The 15,402-nt window shown below is 31.8% G+C and overlaps 1 protein-coding gene and 1 non-coding gene across 2 annotated transcripts; both read left to right on the top strand.

Moving 5' to 3' along the window:
* The first annotated feature begins 5,351 nt into the window (after positions 1-5,351).
* Positions 5,352-6,646, top strand: LOC129875849 (uncharacterized). The gene is made up of 3 exons (XM_055951075.1): positions 5,352-5,474; positions 5,955-6,305; positions 6,419-6,646. The coding sequence occupies exons 1-3, from the start codon at positions 5,352-5,354 to the stop codon at positions 6,644-6,646; spliced, it is 702 nt and encodes a 233-aa protein (XP_055807050.1).
* A 744-nt stretch (positions 6,647-7,390) lies between these two features.
* On the top strand, positions 7,391-7,496 carry LOC129877979 (U6 spliceosomal RNA). The gene has a single exon (XR_008763686.1). It is a non-coding gene; the product is annotated as a U6 spliceosomal RNA (small nuclear RNA).
* The last annotated feature ends 7,906 nt before the right edge of the window (positions 7,497-15,402 follow it).

Here is a 15,402-nt window from a genome sequence, read left to right as displayed (position 1 = left end):
TTTCAATAAAAACGTGTTTCCTGTTTCTTCCTTTTGCTTTTTCTACTTTTCCCTTTTCTCTTGTTGACTTTTTCTTTTCTTTGCAGAAACTCGGATATAATTAAAGGTGCACCCATAGAGAAAATAGAAATGCACTTGGGTCGTTGGTACAAGCCAAAGCACCCGCTCGCCACGCGACTGGGGATCGATCCTAGTTAGAATTGCTAGATAGGGAATTCAAACTCATAACCATCCAATACAACAAATCAACCATAACCATTGACCTATCATACTCAATTGTTTTAAGAAAGTTAAAGTCTAGATATTACTTTAAAGACTTAAACTCATATTATAACTAAATAAAGTTTAGAGCTCATATTTGATCTATATCTGTATTTAATATTTTCAGTATTGTTCAAGCCATTAGTGACCAATCGAATATGATATTATCCGTTAATTGTCATTGAAAATTTTACTAATGCTTAAATTAAAATAATTTTAATACATCCAAAGACTTTAAATTCTGAGTTCGCCTGTGTGCAAAGATTGACATCCAAATTAATTATCTCAGACGAAATTTGGCACAGTTTTACATTTGATAGGGAATTTTCTTGTCCAAAACAACTACATAAAATTAATACGTGAACAATATTTAGTTAGCCCCACTTTGTGCCGAACTTTTATTTATAATAAGTCAATGTAAACATTTTGAAATTCTAATTATTTATGTCTGCCGTTATTGGGACTGTTTTACATTGGATAACAAGGAATCTCCTAGTCCAAAACTAGTCAATTTGTTCCTTTTTCTTTTCCAAGTTTTTTTTCATTTGGTATTCAATATTTATATTGGATCCCAATTAAATATAGATTTACATCGAAAAGTTTCATATTAAAGATAAAATACTCTCTAACAAAGTCGATTTCATACCCAGGAGAACTCGAACCTGAAACCTCTTTTTCTTTTCCTATCAAAATCATTTATAATATTACATAAATTAAAACGGAGAGAGTAATAATTTAATTTGCTCCACTTTGTGCAGCATTTTTTTATGGAATGTCTCATGTTGTGATTCTTTGTCCAAACCACGTGTTTTTTCCCCTCAATTAAATCCATTTATAATAATTGCATGAGTCTATACTGGACTGAATTCTCAAAGAAATAACTCAACTAATTATTTTTATTTCAGAAAATCATTCAAATAATGAAAAAGGAAATCCGATAAGATAATTTATAACTATATAAATATCTAAAGCTTGTTTTAACTTGCAAATTCAAAAATCAACTGTTTTTTTTGTCAAATTTCATACTCAGTTAAATAATACCGTAATATTTTGCTTTTCCCCATTTGTGCAGAATTTTACTAAGGGATTTCTCATGTTATGTTTCATTGCATGCAATATTAAGTAGTCTCGAATCATTGCTATTATTACATGAGTCAAAATAATTAGCACATGAAAATATGATTTACTCAATCAATTTAAATTTCAACGGGTTAATAACTCATTTATTTATTACTCGATTCATTTAATTGTTATTGGAAGAATTTGAACATTGTCAATCTTTTGTCTCTGGAGTTTGTATCCACAAGTTATCAGCTTTATAAGCAAAGTCTCAACAATTCTTAGTAATGACAGCTTTATTCCAGATTTTCGTGGTAAGATTATTTGTTTTCCTAACAGCTGAATGCGTTGTAAATATAATAAAAATATTATTCAAATAAAAAAATAATTTAAAATATTAGAAATTGGCCAGTGTGGTTTTACATTTGAGTGCTTTTTAAGAAACAAAATTTAGTTCTTCCACGGCTTGTGAAGATTCAATTCATAGGTAAACAATGGGTTCCACCTCCACAAGACCTCGAGGCATAAAAGATGTCATCATGATTATGTGCGAGTGCAAGTTGGCATTAATAATGAAAACATACAACAAATCATTTCGAACTTGACAGCAAAATTTAAGTTAATATTTTAATTATACAAATATTTAAATATTATTTTTTAATAACTTTTTAATGAATTTAATCTCACTTTAATAATACAATGCCAGTTTCACAATAAAAAATGCATTATACACACGCTTTGTCATAACCACTTAAAAATTATATCTAAATTTATTTCTTTAAATTTTCTTTTTTTTATTATTATTGAAAGACATCTTTTTACACCGTAGTTATAAAATATCAAACAATGAATCGCCTAAAATTAAAGAAAGTCACATCAAATTTTTACTTTTAATGTTAGCACAAACATTGTTGATGAAAAGGTGTGGAGCTTGAAAGTATAGCTGAAGATGTCATTATTAAAAGAAATTAGCTTCAATTTTTGATTGTCATTGTTGAAAAAAATTAGCTTCGATTTTAACCTTAATTGTCCTTGTTGAAGGAAACTAACTTTAATTTTTGGAAAAAAAAATAGTAAAGTTCAACGATTTTTATGAATTATTTTACTGTCTTCAGTTTATATAAGAAAAAGAATTTTTTAAAAAGATTAATAATAAGAAGAATGAAGGTGCAGAAAAGGGTGAGAGGAGGGGACTTTGAAGAAGGAGAAAAATTATTGGGCCGTGTGTTGTTTGGGGGGGCTGGGGTGGGGGAGGGGGTGGGGTATTTTGAAGAAGGAAAACGGGAGTGGGGGGCTTCGAAGAAGGAGGAGAAAGACCTGGAGCAGGGTGAATTTTTTTTTTTTAATAATGTACATATAAACGGAATCACTTTTTTTTAAAAAAAAATAAAATTAAATATGCGCCTTTAATTATTTTTTTGCTACTTCAGCTTTTTCGGTGATTTTGAAATTCACTTAAAAATTGTTAATGGAGTATTTAAATGTTCTTGAAGTACTAATTATAAAGTAAGTTTTGTTGTCTAATTTAGAAGGAATTTAATGTATTTTCTCTTATTATTATAAAGTAAGTTTTGTTGTCAAGTTCAGGAGTGATTTAATAAATTTTCTCTTATTATTATAATTCGTTGTATAAGTAAGTTTAACCTAAATTTAAGAATATGAATTTAAACTTTTACTTCATGGATCATATTAATATATATATATATATATATATATATATATATATATATATATATATATATATATATATATATATTTGTATTATTAAGAGGGATTTTCATGTCGATCTTAGGAAGAAAAACTCGATCACTCGATCATCTTGAATCAAATTAGAATAATAATGTTGTGTTGATCAGCTAGCTATGAACGCAAGCTTTTTATTTGATTGTAATCAATTCGATCTATTGTGTGTATATTAAAATTAACTATATACTCTTTCAAATATATACACGGTGTAATTGCATTTAGAATATATAAATATGTGTTTCGGTAGTTCAGTCCATTGATGGAAGTCTCTAGGGCTACATATTTAATTGACACTTTAATCCCAAGTTTATTTACATAACACTTGTGATATATAACGAGACAATTGAATATGTTGTTATTGTTGTTGTGATACTCGTGAGTTATTCTTTAACAATAAGCATAGGTTAAAAAACTCTTAAGTCACGTGTTGAATTTTCACATAGAGAAAAATATTTTTACAATTTTCTATTATAACTTGCCTTATAAGTAAGTTTTGACCTAATTAAGAGTAACATAAATTTAGAATTTTACCTCATGAACCCTTTTGATATATTATATAATCATGTAAGCAAGAGTCACTAAAATATAATTCAACAATATCAGCTGTTGTAGCTCTTTCTTTTCTCATTGTTCCCTCTCTCCCAAAATACAGACAATAAAAAAAAAAAAAAGGACTAAAGAATAATGTACATGTGTTTCACCTATTTTCATAAGTCAACCTAAGTGTAAGGATTCTGTATTTATATTAAGTAGGCAACTAAAGAGTTGATTGAGTATTCAATTATTATATTTATTTGATATTGTTGTAGAAAATTTATAAATTATAAATTTTGAATTTCCATGTATGTTTATATTATTTGGTATTTTGCTTTTGGCACTCACATCCCTTAAAATATTACTTATCCTAAAAATTAAGAAGAATTTTGATTAAATCATCCTTTATTAAATTTTCATCTTTTTAAGTTGATAAGAATAAAAAGCACAAGGATTTGAGATATATGAAAATTACATTTACACTGCAACAACAACATACTCAATATAGCCTCACAACGTGAAGTTTAAGAGGATAGAGTGTACGCAGATCTGATCCCTATCTTAGAAGCAGAGAGTTTATTTTCGATAGACCCTCGGTTCAAGGAAAAATAGTTCAAAGCAGTCCTAAAAAGAAATAATGAAAGTACAAAAAACAACAAATAATAACTAAATATAACATCTAGTATTAGAATATAAACTACAAAAAAATATATAAATTACAACAAAATAATACGATAAGCGAGATACAAAAAACAACATATAGTAACAAAAATTAAAGGACAAGAAACTAATGGTGTAATACTATGACTACTAATATGAACGGACCGCAACACAAAAATTTCTACCTAATAATCTTCTAACCTAATATGTGTTCTCCACATCCTCCTGTCTCAGATTATGTTTTCGATAAGTTAAAGTTGTGTCATGTACTGCTTAATCACCTCTCCATAATACTTATTTGGTCTACCTTTACCTCTCTTGAAACCATCTATAGCCAACCTCTAACACCTCCGCACTGGGTCATTGTGCATATCCTTGATTGCCCTAATGCACGTCACATGTACACCTCTTATCCTCCAAGCAACTCTATAGAACTTCCCTTGAAATTTTGTCTTAAGTCTTTTCTAGATCGATGAACACCTTGTGTAAGTCCTTCTTTCCCTATGCTGCTCCATCAGTCTCCTTATTAGATGAATATAATGACTTCTGTAATTGAGCGCCCCTCTATGAATCTAAACTGATTCTCGAAAATAGTGATGCTCCTCCTCACCCTCATCTCCACCACACTCTCTCAAACCTTTATAGTGTGGTTTAACAACATCATATCCCTATAGTTGTTACAATTATGAATAGTTACACTTACACTATATCAAAGCAATTATAAAGGTAAATTAGGAAAAAAAAAATTAATACAAGCATAATTATGTAAACCACTACTTATTTTGGACCAAAATAAAAATGTAATAGCAACACATCTACTAAAATATGTCACTTTTTAATGTATTTACCCCAAGGAATAATATGAATAGAGGGAAGTAAAAGGGTCATTGAATTGAAAAAAATAAAAACATTACACGACTAATTTTGGGTGAGTTGGGTCAATTCTCTTGTTGACCCCAAGGGGAACCAGCTGCCTCCTTGATGTGGAATCTATAAAAGGAATACTTCTCATAATAAACTATAACATTTATAGTTCCTTCTAAATAGGCAAAAACTAGAGAAAAGTTTCTAAACATACTCAACAGGAAAAAATGGAAAGTTGTTTGAAGTCTAAATCAGCTCCAAAATTGGAAAGGAAATATGTGGAGAAAAATAGAAGGAATCATATGAAGAATCTATGTAATCAACTTCATTCCATTCTCCCTAGTACTCATGTCTCTAAATCTAAGGTTTGTTCTTTAAAGTTTTTACTACTGAATTTATTATGACGAATTTAAATTCTGAATTCATAACTTTCGATATATATGTATAGATGTCAAGATCTACTAAAATTTCACGAACTATTGAATCTGAATCCATATATTTGATATTACAATGAAATCAATAATTGAAAACTGTAGAAGTTGAACTCATTAAATTTAAATGTTAAATACGCCTTTGCATTGCATGCATCCAATTATTCTTCTTTTCCCATAGGATTAATGATCACCAGCTCTTAGCTAACATTATTTGTGCATGCATGAAAAGGTGGAGTATTAGAGTAAAAGGTATTCAGTAGAATCCAGTAGCTTTGATCTAAATTTTATATACAGCAACACAAAAGAACTAAAATCAAAACATATGAACTTCAAACTCTTGATTAATCCGCCTCTGCGAATATTTTTTTTTTCTAATACGATTTGAATGTTGCGCAGGAAACAAGAATGGGAGTGTCAGATCAAATAGATGCGGCAGTGAATTACATAGAGAGCTTGAAAATGAATTTGGAGAAGAACAAGAAGCACTTGGAAGAATTGAAAATGGGCCTAAAGAGGGCCCAATCACTCAATCCAACTGATGAGCCCGGCCCAACTACCAAGTCACCACCTCAGATTGAATTCCATGAAATGGACCCAAACATGGTCATGGTTTTACTAACTAGCCTAGATAATATAGCCACTTATAATAAAATCATTCAATTATGCCATGAGGAAGGTGTTGAAGTTGTGTCTACCAGCTTTAATCTCAATGGAAACTCTACACTGCAAATGTCTCATGAAACTAAGGTAATGATGGAATTAAAGTTAAGTTGAAAAAATGATATTTGAAAGTTGAAATTATTTTCGAAGACAATAAAATATCTGAAGTTTGTGAGTTGTCGACACTTTATTTTTTGCAGATCAATAGAAGTTCAACAATGAAATTTACAGCTACAATTTTATGTGATAAGATGAAGGAGTTGATCTATGGACCATCTCATGGAAATGATGTGGAATCCGAATTACATTTATGGGACTATATAATTGAATTTGATGCATTGGAATTACTACCAACAAACATGTACAGTCACATGCAAAATGTTTGTGAAAGTGGTTTTTCATTGGACATGGAAACAATTGAGATGTAAAATTTCATCTCCTAGTTTAGTATCTTGGTTCATGCAGATGAGTTTTTGTTGTTAGTCCCTATTCTTCGATTATTATTTTTTGGATTGGAATAAGGAGTTCTCTTAGCTCTGTAATTCAATTATCGATAATTAGTAAAACTTCAAGGAAAACTTTTTCTAAAAAAAAATGAGGACCTCATGAATAATACATTGTTTTTTTTACTTATTTTTTTAATATTCGATAAGTAAATGAAAAATAATATCGTCTCAAAAGAAATACAAGTGCTATGAATATTCTATCATGAATATGAAGGTAGGGCAGGTGGGGTGGGGGAGACGAGGGGGTGGAGGATGATTTGGGGGTAGGGTGTTGGGAGATGAGAGAGTCGGTCGGAAGGTAGAAGGCAAATAGGATATAGTGGTTGATCTAGAGTGATATATGCAGGTTACAGAAATCTAATAGCTTTTGCTCAAGCTATATATATATATATACGTATTAAATATGTACTATATAAATATTTGACTATCCCATTATTATTATGCATTTATAACTTAAAGTTATTGCAGGAACCCAACAAATAACAATATATTCATTGTAGTTTGCAAAGAATGCAAAAATAATAAAAAATATATATAATGAAAATATTGAAGACAGAAAAGTACCAGCAACAAAATAGTAAAAATAATCAAAGTAAGAAATAACAACAATAATAGTAAGATAACCAAAGTAAGAAACAACAATAATAATAAAATAGAAGAATAAGAGTCCTTTCCGGGACATTCGAGAAAATTGGAACAGCTTTGAAAAAATTAGCATAGCTTCTACACAAGAATGACATATACAAATTGAAAAATAATCTAAAAAAAATTTAAAAACAACTAAATAGAGGAATAAGATAATGCTAGCATAATAATATTATAAAAACTCATAAAACTTTAAATTTCAGATCGAATTGTGAGTCGAGGGCAAAGACAGAGTGGGATGGAATGGGTGGAAAGTTGATGGTGAGCGGAAGACAATCAACATGAAGTGTTATTTCTTTTTCTTATTCATTTTATCTTCACATAATCTCATAATAGGCTATGAGAGATCTGGATTTTAATCTTACAATTGGGACCACCAAAACTAACAAAAAAGACTCTTGAAAGAGAGCTTTCGATCTATTTTTTTTTTTATAAAAACAATAGTAAAGTTAAAAGGGATGTCTTGGAAGATATAATAAGAAAACTTGACGTGTACACATGCACAAAATAATAATTGGGACAAAAATTTACATTCCAAGCTTTTAATGATTCTTTCTTATCAATTGGGATAAAAATTGAATATTTTGTTGCTCATGTTCATACTCAAAATGGCCTTGCAGAATCATTTATAAAGCACCTACAATTGATAGCACGATCTCTACTAATGAAAACAAAACTGTCAATTACTGTTTGGGGTCATGTTATCTTACATGCAGCAGCACTTGTACGTCTCAGACCGACACATTTTAATAAATACTCTCCGTCACAATTAGCATTTGGACATGAGCCAAATATAGCTCATCTAAAAAAATTTAATTGTGCGGTATACATGCCTGTAAGACCACCACATCGTACAAAGATAGGCCCTCAATGAAGGTTGGGCATATATGTTGGGTTTGACTCACCCTCCATAATTCGATACCTTGAACCGTTGACTGGAGACTTATTCACTGCTCGATTTGCAGATTGTCGGTTTGATGAAACAACTTTCCCGCCATTAGGAAGAGAGAAAAAGGACCTTGAAAAAAAATTGTGTGTAAAGTTTCATCACTATCTCATTTTGATCAACGTACCCGCACATGTGAGCAAAGGGTCCAGAAGATCATCCACTTACAGAAAATAGCAAATCAAATGTCGGATGCATTTGTACTACCAGATATTGTATTGACATAGCCTTTTTCATAATCAAATGATAGAAATATTTCTTTTCTTTTAATATCAAATGAGTTGTGGTACTATCCAAAAGGCACATATCTCCATAACTTATCTTGGATCCAATTGAAGACTGACAAATTTATTTATCTTCATAAAATAAAAATATATTATCAGAGTTAAAATAAATAACAATATTGCTAGAAAAAATATAAGTCCTTCTTTTTTTTTCTTTAAATAGATAAACGTACAAACATGATAATCAACAGTATATAAAAACGACAACATATTGTAAATTATATAATAAAATTTAACATCAATTATAATCCTTAAAAAAGTCTTCAACCTCCAAATGAGTAATATCATTGAGGTCATTAAAATCGTCATCCTTCAAAGCCAGATTTGCTTCAATATTATTATTATGCGAAAGTCGTGCCTCAACATTATTTTCAAATGCCAAGTATGACTCTATCCGAGCATTAGAAGAAGAGGCACCACCTCTATTTGTCTTTCTTTTGAAGGAATTTTGATAAAGTCTTACAAAATGCTCAGGCATCCGAGATTCATTTTTTCAGTGATCTTTTATGCCACAACGATGACAGTTACTTTTTGGAGGTCCACTTTGTGAACTCATATTGTTCTCCCTTTTATGTTGACCACCACGACGATGATTATTATATCGTCTTCTACCACTGTCACGCCCACACACATTATTATGGCCTTGATTTTTATTTTGTCTTCTTTCAAACTGGCCATGTGCTTCTACCACATTTGCTTCCGGTAACGGAGCAGTTCCAGTGGGACGGGCTTCATGATTTTTCATTAAAAGGGCATTACGTTACTCAGCCACCAGAAGGCATGAGATCAATTCAGAGTATTTTTGAAAACTCTTTTCACGGTATTGCTGCTGTAATATCACATTAGAGGCATGAAAAGTAGTTAGCGTCTTTTCTAACATGTCCTCATCATTTATAGTTTTCCCACATAATTTTAATTAGGAAGTTATTCTAAATACAGCAGAATTATACTTAATTACAGTTTTAAAATCTTGAAACCGTAAGTGCATCCACTCATAACAAGCCCTTGGCAATACGATTGCCCTGAGGTGGTCATACCTCCTTTTTAAATCTTTCCACAATTCAAGTGAATCTTTCACTGTCAAGTATTCAACCTTTATGCTTTCATCTAGATGATGACGAAGAAAAATCATAGCCTTTGTTTTATCCTGACTTGGTGCTGCATTTTCTTCGATTATAGCATCACTAAGACCCTTAGCAGTAAGGTAGATTTCAGCATTAAGTACTCATGACAAATAATTTTTGCCAGAAATAACAAGTGCCACAAATTTCAATTTTGATAAGTTTGTCATGATGAAAATTAATTTAAAAATAATAAAAATAACTATAAATTAAATTTCTTCATTAGATATACCTGATATAGAAATTAATTTTATGAAAAAATTAAAACTTCGTGCTGGTAACATGTTATAAAATATATTAGCTTAACAAAATTAATTAGAAAGAGACAATGAGGCAAAAGAGAAAAAATTGCAGTATATATTTCTGTCTATGCTTTCCTTTTTCATCTATAAAGACTGGCCAAGAATGACCATTTATATAGGGAAAGAAGACAAGTTAATCAACTTGCCAATTTGCTAATCAACTTGCCAATTTGTTTCCTCCTCACTTCTTTAACTCTTTTATTTTAGTGGACCCATGAGATGGACATCCACTGCTTCATTTGCTCTTTAACAATAGAAGTTATTTTAATAATTCTATGAACCCTACCATCCAAATAGGGGCAGAGCTTATAAGAGGAAAGGGTCCAATTGCATTTTCTTTGTCAAAATATTATAATGTAAAAATAATTTTTTTTTGTTATAAATAAACGGTTGTTAAGTGGAATGTCCACAAAATTATTTAAATAAAGTGGGCAGTCCACTAATTTTCTCCTATATATATATATATATGCCATATTGGCATGAAGAATATAAGGTAATAAAAAATAAAATAAAAAACAAATACAGATTACATTTCCTTCTCGTTCTCTTTTTCTTCCTCTGTTTTCCTTCCTTTTCTCTTACTCTCTCCATTTTATTTTGTTAAAGATAGAATATTTCATAACACGTTATCAGCACGAGGCTCCGGCTATTGATTCAAGGTAACAAAATGCGGTAAGAGTTTTATTTAATTTTCTTTTCAGAAAATAACAAATATTTCCAAACTTGAATTCGTTGCTTTGGACATTTCTAGAAAAGACTACTCCTCATTGACACTAGATGCCGAAATTTATCTTGAATCGATGGGTCTGACAGACACCATCAAAGATGATAACACGACATCTAGTCAAGACCGTGCAAATGCTATGATTTTCCTCCGCCACCATCTTGACGAGGGTCTTAAATTACAATATCTTACATTAAAAGATCTCCTAAAATTGTGAAAAATTTTAAAGGAAAGATATGACCACCTGAAGTTGGTCATGCTTCCACAAGCACGTCATGACTGATTGATTCTGAGACTTATGGACTTTAAAAATATAACTGAATATAATTCTGCTTTATTTAGAATTATAGCTCAGTTAACTTTATGGAGATATGAAATCACGGAACAAGATAAACTTGAAAAAATATACTCCACATTTCCACCCGCGAATATGCTCCTACAGCAGCAATATCGCGAAAAAGGTTTTACAAAATATTCTGAATTATTATCTCACTTACTTATTGCTGAACGTCATAATAAATTATTAATGAAAAATTATGATAGTCGGCCCGTTGGTTCTTTGCCGTTTCCTGAAGTGAATTAGGCAAAGTATAACCAACGAGAAAGAGGTCATGGCCCCAGTCGTGGTCGTGGTCATGATCATGGGCGACAAAGAAATTATAATCATGATGATCGGCTGTCACCGAGAAATGACCAGCAATATAAAATGCAGGGTAAAAAGCCAGAAGTTTTACCCAAGAAAAATTCAGAAAGTGTATGCCATAGATGTGGAGGTGTGGGACACTGGTCGCGGACTTGCCGGTCGTCAAAACGCTTGATTCAGCTATATCAAGCATCGTTAAAGAGGACAGAAAATAATCGAGAGATAAATTTTATCTCTGAGGACAATATTGAGCCCATGCATCTGGATGTAGCTGATTTCTTTAATTTTCCAGAAGTAAATATGAATGTTGATAAGCCCAATGATATTTAAATAATTCTCTTTGTTGTTGTCTGTATTAAATATTATGTTTGTATTTTTCAAGATCCATGTAAGGAAATAAAATTTTGTATAATAAATCATGTATTAATTATTATATTTACTTTCTTTCCTTTTGAAGAAAATATGGAAATGCCTCAAATTTTATTTGGATCAATGATCAATCAAGAAGATATTTGTGTAATTGATAGTGGAACAACTCATGCTATTTTTAAAGACGAGAAATATTTTTCCAACTTGCTTAGAAGAAAAGCTAATGTTACTACGATATCTGGAAATTCCAAAATGATTGAAGGCTCCGGAAGAACTACTATAATTCTGCCTAAGGGGACAAAAATTGTTATAGAAGATGCTCTATTCTCTTCTAAATCCCCAAGAAACTTGTTAAGTTTTAAAGATATCCGCAGAAATGGATATCATGTTGAGACACTAACTGAAATAAATACTGAATATCTTGGTATAACCAAGAGTGTCTCAGGCCAGAAATATATTTTGGAAAAATTACCATCTTTGTCATCTGACTTATATTATGCAACAATTAATGCAATTGAAACACATATGATCGTAAACCAGAAGTTTACTGATTCAAATACATTTGTGCTATGGCATGATTGAATCGGTCATCCTAGATTAATAATGATGAGACGAATTCTTAAAAATTCAACTGGACATCCGTTAAAGAACCAGAAGATTCTTACAAATGATGAATTTTCATGTGCTGCTTGTTATCAAGGCAAATTAATTGCCAGACCATTGACCCTGAAAGTTGGCATCCAATCTCTTAGCTTTTTAGAGCGTATACATGGAGATATATGTGGACCTATTCATCCACCTAGTGGATTGTTTAGATATTTTATGGTCCTAATAGATGCATCATCTAGATGGTCTCATGTGTACCTCTTATCATCCCGCAACCTGGCGTTTGCGAAGTTGTTAGCACAAATAATAAGATTGAGGGCGCAATTCCCAGATTATCCAATTAAGGCTATTCGCCTTGATAATGCTGGAGATTTTACATCCCAAGCTTTTGATGATTATTGTTTATCAATTGGATTAAAAATTGAACATCATATTGCTCATGTTCATACTTAAAATGGCCTTGCAGAGTCATTTATAAAGTTCCTACAATTGATAACAAGACCTCTACTAATGAAAACAAAATTGTCAATTACTGTTTGGGGTCATGCTATATTACATACAGCAGCACTTGTACGTCTCAGACCGACACATTATAATAAATACTCTCCGTCACAATTAGTATTTGGTCATGAACCAAATATAGCCCATTTAAGAATTTTTGGTTGTGCGGTATATGTGCCTGTAGCACCACCACAACGTACAAAAATGGGCTTTCAACGAAGGTTGGGCATATATGTTGGATTTGACTCACCCTCCATAATTCGATACCTTGAACCGTTGACTGGAGATTTATTCACTGCTGGATTTGCCGATTGTCGGTTTGATGAAACACTTTTCCTGCCATTAGGGGGAGCGAAAAAGGAACCCGACAACAAAAAAGAAATTGCGTGGAAAATTTCATCACTATCACATTTTGATCCACGTACCCGCACATATGAGCAGGAGGTCCAGAAGATCATCCACTTACATAAAATAGCAAATCAAATGCTAGATGCATTTACTGATTTGAAAAGGATAACTAAGTCACATATCCCTGCAATGAATGTGTCTATCCGGATTGATGTCCCAAAAGGACCGTCTACTAGTATCATAGCTTCTGAATTCCAAACACGTCTGAAGCGTGGTAGACCATTGGGTTCAAAAGATAAAAATCCTAGAAAAAGAAGCGTAAGAAATAATAAAGATGATACTACACATGAACTTTCTGAAGAAGGTCAAGGTTTGAGTATTGCTGATATTCCTGAAGAAATCAGTGAATCCGAGACTCAAGTGAATGAAGAACTTTCAATTAATTCTACCGGTGATGAGATAAATTTAGATCGATCAAAAATTATGGTGGATAATGTTTTTGCATATAATGTTGTAATTAACCTCATGCAAGATAGTGAAAGTCTTGAGCCTAAATCCGTCGAAGAATGTCGACGTAGATGTGATTGGCCAGAATGACAAAAGACAATTCAATCAGAATTAGACTCACTTGCTAAACGTGAGGTTTTTGGACATGTAGTCCAAACCCCTGAAGGTGTAAAACCAGTTGGCTATAAATGGGTTTTTGTGCGAAAACGAAATGAGAAAAATGAAATTGTAAGATAAAAGGCACCCCTTGTTGCACAATGATTCTCTCAAAGACCCGGAGTCAACTATGAAGAAACATATTCACCTATTATGGATGGAATAACATTTCGATATCTCATCAGTTTAGCTATATATAAAAAACTTGAAATACATCTAATGGATGTAGTTACAGCTTACCTTTATGGTTCACTTGATAATAAAATTTACATGAAAATTACAGATGGATTAAAATTGCCTGAAGCATGTAAAAAGTCTCAGGAAATGTACTTAATAAAACTGCAAAGATCATTATATGGTTTAAAACAATCAGGGCGTATGTGGTATAATCGCCTCAGTGAGTACTTGATAAATGAAGGTTATATAAATGATGTTATTTGTCCATGTGTTTTTATTAAGAAAATGGAATCAGAGTTTGTGATACTCGCCGTTTATGTAGATGACATAAATCTCATTGGAACCCCTGAAGAGGTCCAAAAGGCGATTGAATATCTAAAAAAAGAATTTAAAATGAAAGATCTCGGAAAGACAAAACTTTGTCTACGCCTGCAAATTAAACATTTAGCAAACGGAGTTTTTGTCCATCAATCTGCCTACACTGAAAAGATCTTAAAAAGATTCTACATGGACAAAGCACATCCATTAAGTACTCCAATGGTTGTTCGATCACTTGAAGTGGAAAAAGATCTATTTCGACCTCCAAAGGAGGATGATGAACTTCTTGGTCCTGAAGTACCATACCTCAGTGCAATTGGTGCACTTATGTATCTTGCTAACGCAACCAGACCTGATATAACATTTTCTGTAAATTTGCTGGCAAGATATAGTTCATCCCCAACGCGAAGACATTGGAACGATATCAAGCATATTTTGCGATACCTAAAGAGTACTGTTGATATGGGTTTGTTTTATACTAACAAAGATAGTGCAGACCTTATTGGTTATGCAGATGCAGGTAATTTATCAGACCCACACAAAGCTCGATCTCAAACAGGCTATCTATTTACACACGGAGGGACTGCTAAATCATGGCGATCCACAAAGCAGTCAATTGTTGCTACTTCTTCAAATCATGCTGAAATAATAGCAATTCATGAAGCAAGTACAGAATGTGTATGGTTGAGATCAATGATAAAGTTCATCAAAGAAAGATGTGGCCTGGAAAGTGGTGTCAAAGTACCCACAGTTATATTCGAAGATAATACCGCGTGCATAGCTCAATTGAAAGGTGGATTAATAAAAGGAGACAGATCGAAACATATTTCACCAAACTTATTTTTCACACACGATCTTCAGAAGAATGGTGAAATTGATGTACAACAAGTTCGTTCAAGTGATAATCTTGCAGATTTATTCACAAAGGCATTATCAACCTCAACTTTTGAAAAACTAAGATATAAGGTTGGAATGTGTCGTCTCCAAAATATCAAATGAAGTTTTCATCAGGGGGGTAAAATACGCGCTGA

The sequence above is a fragment of the Solanum dulcamara genome, chromosome 12, assembly GCF_947179165.1.
Source record: "Solanum dulcamara chromosome 12, daSolDulc1.2, whole genome shotgun sequence".
Classification (NCBI taxonomy): domain Eukaryota; kingdom Viridiplantae; phylum Streptophyta; class Magnoliopsida; order Solanales; family Solanaceae; genus Solanum; species Solanum dulcamara.
The sequence above is the reverse complement of the archived record's forward strand: the minus strand, read 5'-3'. Positions and strand labels throughout refer to the sequence as shown.